Source organism: Capricornis sumatraensis, chromosome 12 (genome assembly GCF_032405125.1).
Source record: "Capricornis sumatraensis isolate serow.1 chromosome 12, serow.2, whole genome shotgun sequence".
Classification (NCBI taxonomy): domain Eukaryota; kingdom Metazoa; phylum Chordata; class Mammalia; order Artiodactyla; family Bovidae; genus Capricornis; species Capricornis sumatraensis.
In genome coordinates this window covers 57,597,555-57,601,660 of record NC_091080.1, presented here as the reverse complement: position 1 = coordinate 57,601,660, position 4,106 = coordinate 57,597,555, and the positions used below count along the sequence as shown (strand labels likewise).

Below are 4,106 nucleotides of genomic sequence, written 5' to 3'. Positions count from 1 at the left end.
AGGATTATGGGAAAGAGTAATCATAAAAAATACCATGAGCAAAGCAACATGTGGGAAAGGAAAAAGAAGCAGAATGATAAAAGAAAACAAAAGCGACATGATTAGAGAATGCAAAAGAAAAAATTCTTTTTCTTTTCTTTTTTTTTTTAATTGGGCTCAGAATTCAATAAGAATTTGACTCTTGCTCATAAGAAAGGGACCAAAGGAATAGGGATGAATTAGAAATATCCAAAGACTAGAAGAGCATACTTTGGGATAGATTTCAATAGATACAGTTGAGGCAATGGAAAAGGGTTCAGTCAATCCAAGGCTACATCTTAACTGTTACTCTCATAAACCTCTGTATAGATGCTTGATTCAGTTCAGTTCAGTCGCTCAGTTGTGTCTGACTCTTTGCGACCCCATGAATCGCAACACACCAGGCCTCCCTGTCCATCATCTTCTCCCGGAATTCACTCAGACTCATGTCCATCGAGTCCGTGATGCCATCCAGCCATCTCATCCTCGGTCTTCCCCTTCTTCTTCTGCCCCCAATCCCTCCCAGCATCAGAGTCTTTTCCAATAAGTCAACTCTTTGCAAGAGGTGGCCAAAGTACTGGAGCGTCAGCTTTAGCATCAGTCCTTCCAAAGTAATCCCAGGGTTGATCTCCTTCAGAACGGACTGGTTGGATCTCCTTGCAGTCCAAGGGACCCTCAAGAGTCTTCTCCAACACCACAGTTCAAAGCATCAATTCTTCGGCGCTCAGCCTTCTTCACAGTCCAACTCTCACATCCATACATGACCACTGGAAAAACCATAGCCTTGACTAGATGGACCTTAGTCAGCAAAGTAATGTCTCTGCTTTTGAATATGCTGTCTAGCTTGGTCATAACTTTTCTTCCAAGGAGTAAGCGTCTTTTAATTTCATTGCTGCAGTCACCATCTGCAGTGATTGATTAAACTCTGTTATATTTTGGGTGCATTGGGTGTATTATTTTCTTCTAAATGAACACTCATTTTGAAACCCCTCAAATTATCACAGGTGAATTAAAAAGCAAAAGATGCAATATTTAGACATCAGAAAACACAAGCACTATGTTCCCTAGAAACCAGGGGAAAAGATAAAGCAGAGATTTAAAATATGCAGAAAACACTGGACGTTTATTCACCACTTGTCTGAACATCCAGGTTCATCCAAATAGGATGCTTCATTAAAGAGAATCATAAGACATTTTTTTTTACGGTAGAAAAGTAATATTCTAAAGAAAAATTCACAGAGAATAAGTGAAAAAAATAAAATATATAGGCTAACAGAGTGATATAATTTTTATTGCTTGGTGAACAGAATTTAAGAAATGAGATCTCATTAAAATAAGAACCCATGTTGAGGGTAAAAGCTAGGGTACATAATATCTTTGTTGGTGTTCAGTCACCAAGTCATGTTCAGCTCTTTGTGACCCTATGGACTGTAGCCCACCAGACTCGTCTCTCCATGGAATTTCCCAGGCAAGAATACTGGTTGTCATTCCCTACTCCAATATAATGTCTACCACTCTCAATCCTAAGAAGCAGTTTTCATTGCCAGCCAATCTCAAGAAGTTTGGGGATTTTATGCTTTCTTGTCAGGCCAAGAAGCCTACATCAATTTCAGGGCCAGTACAGTGTTTTTTGCAATAGATTGGTCTATGAGAATTTAAGTCCATTTGATAAAACAATGGATTTGCATGAAGATTTGTTTCTTTCAAGACAAGAATCACCCAGTCCTGGACCATTGCACTAACTACAATTGTCACACCAGTGTCATTGTGTTGATACTTTTTCCTCCCAGAGGCACAATAATCCTTTTCCAGGCTTCTACCCAGCCCTGGGGGAATACCCAGTGATGCCTTTCCATGTTTTTGTGAGAAAAATACTTTAACTACAATTGGGAAATATTGTTGTCACCTTTCCATGGCAACTTCTGCTTTTCACGGTGTTCACTTGTTAGATAGTGTTGGAATGGCCACAGGTTTGGGGGAGAATTTGTTTAAAGTATTGGTTCCCAGTGACAAATGGGAGTGATTTTGCTCTTTGAGTGACATTTGGAAATGTCCAGAGACCTTTTTTGGTTATCATTACTGGGCTCATATTATTGGCATCTAAAGAATAAAGCCGGGGAAGTCCGGACGCCGTGGCGGCCTGAAGAGGAGGTCGCAGGCACGGTCCCCGGCCGCGACCATGGCGGAGAGGCCAGAGGACCTAAACCTGCCCAATGCCGTCATCACCAGAATCATCAAGGAGGCGCTCCCGGACGGTGTCAACATCTCCAAGGAGGCCCGGAGCGCCATCTCCCGCGCCGCCAGCGTCTTCGTGCTGTACGCCACATCCTGTGCCAACAACTTTGCGATGAAAGGGAAACGCAAGACACTGAATGCCAGCGATGTGCTGTCAGCCATGGAGGAGATGGAGTTTCAGCGGTTCGTTACCCCATTAAAAGAAGCTCTGGAAGCTTATAGGAGGGAGCAGAAAGGCAAGAAGGAAGCTTCAGAGCAAAAGAAGAAGGACAAAGACAAAAAAACAGATTCGGAAGAGCAGGACAAGAACAGGGATGAGGACAATGATGAAGATGAGGAGAGGCTGGAGGAAGAAGAACAGAATGAAGAGGAGGAAGTGGACAACTGAGGAGGATGGGGAGACGCCCCTTGGAAGGAACCAGGAGAAAACCTGGTACACGTTTGTGTGAAGCTTGTTCCAGCTGGGCAGAGTAGTCTTAGGCAGAAGAGCCTGAGAAGATTGAAATAAAAACTGAATTATCATCAGGATTATCATCAAAGCCAGTGCTTCCCAGACTCAGAACATCTGAGCAGCAGAATCCTGGTTTGCTTAATCAGTCTTAAGGTTATAACTTTTTGGCAAGAGGGATTCTGAATGGCTAATTTAATTGGTCAGTTTGATCTCTTTTGTTTACATACACATATAGTTAGGCAATTGTTGACCCCCAGTTCCCTCCCTGCCCCCCAGAAAAGTAATAGTAATTTCCATGCTGCAACTGTGTCCCAAATCACAGAGGCAGTTAAGGCTCAGGAAAAATTGGGGTTTGATCACAGTCAACCTATTTGATTATACAGTATTTGGCAATACTAGTTTATTTCAAGTGATCAGAATGGCTTAGCTTTAGGAAACTACTAAAAAGGTTGAAGAGAACAATGAAATCTGCTGTCTCTTCACTTGACAGTAACATTAATTGAATTTTGTTTTCTATAGACCCACTTGGCTTAGAGCCCTTCTATACTGCCTGTAGACGTGTAACCTGCTTGGGAGGCTACCTTCTAGGCACATTGTTTTCAAATCCACAGAGTAGAATTAGTTAAGCAAGGTTGCCAAAGTCTTACTCTTATAAAACAGAGGGTTTAGTTTTAAATGCACCTCACTGCCTGCCACTGTACAGCTTCAGGATTTGTCATCACCTCCTGGAAGGTATAAAATTCCAGGTTTTTGTGTCCCGTAGTCCATCTTCCAGATTTGTGACTATGGCTTTTCGTTTTCCAATTCATGACAAGTTCCGAACTTTATTTCTTCTAGGCACAGCTTTCTCCCTCTGTGCTTCTCAGCACCTGTCTCTGTCCTGCTGCCTCTCCTCTGCTCCCCACTCCCACTTTCTCTGTCCCTCTTTTTTTTACTTCTGCCAACCCAGGAACTTGGATGACCTGCAGTATCTCAGAGTATGGGTTCCTCTGAGTCCCTAGTTCTAATCTCATGTCTTAAAACTGATTTTGTAAACCTCTTTGACCCATGAGGGAAATCTATGGTGCTCAGGAATTTACTTCCTCCCCTAACCCATCCCCTTTAACTGCTTCTAAGTATCTCTGTTGACCTTTCCAGGTGTTCTTCTCTTTCCATTTGGTGCTCCAAGCACTTTTTTGCTGGTCTCTTTAAGTTGAGTGCTTGGAGGTTGAAAGGTAGTGAAGTGTAGTTTGACACTGTTTATTTGTTCAATGAATACAGTGGAAAGTTTGTTGATAATTGAGTGAAGAATATTGAGAAAATTATAATGCTTTGTCTAATAAAAAACATTATTGTTAAAAAAAAATAAAAAATAAAAAAAATAAAGAATAAAGCCAAGGGAAACTGATAAACATCCTACAGT

The 4,106-nt window shown here is 41.7% G+C and overlaps 1 protein-coding gene across 1 annotated transcript; it reads left to right on the top strand.

Annotated features, from left to right (window-relative positions):
• Nucleotides 1–2,144: 2,144 nt before the first annotated feature.
• On the top strand, nucleotides 2,145–3,733 carry LOC138089178 (DNA polymerase epsilon subunit 3). Its single transcript, XM_068984577.1, has one exon. It carries the CDS (start codon nucleotides 2,198–2,200, stop codon nucleotides 2,639–2,641), a length of 444 nt encoding a protein of 147 aa, XP_068840678.1. The 5' UTR covers nucleotides 2,145–2,197; the 3' UTR covers nucleotides 2,642–3,733.
• The last annotated feature ends 373 nt before the right edge of the window (nucleotides 3,734–4,106 follow it).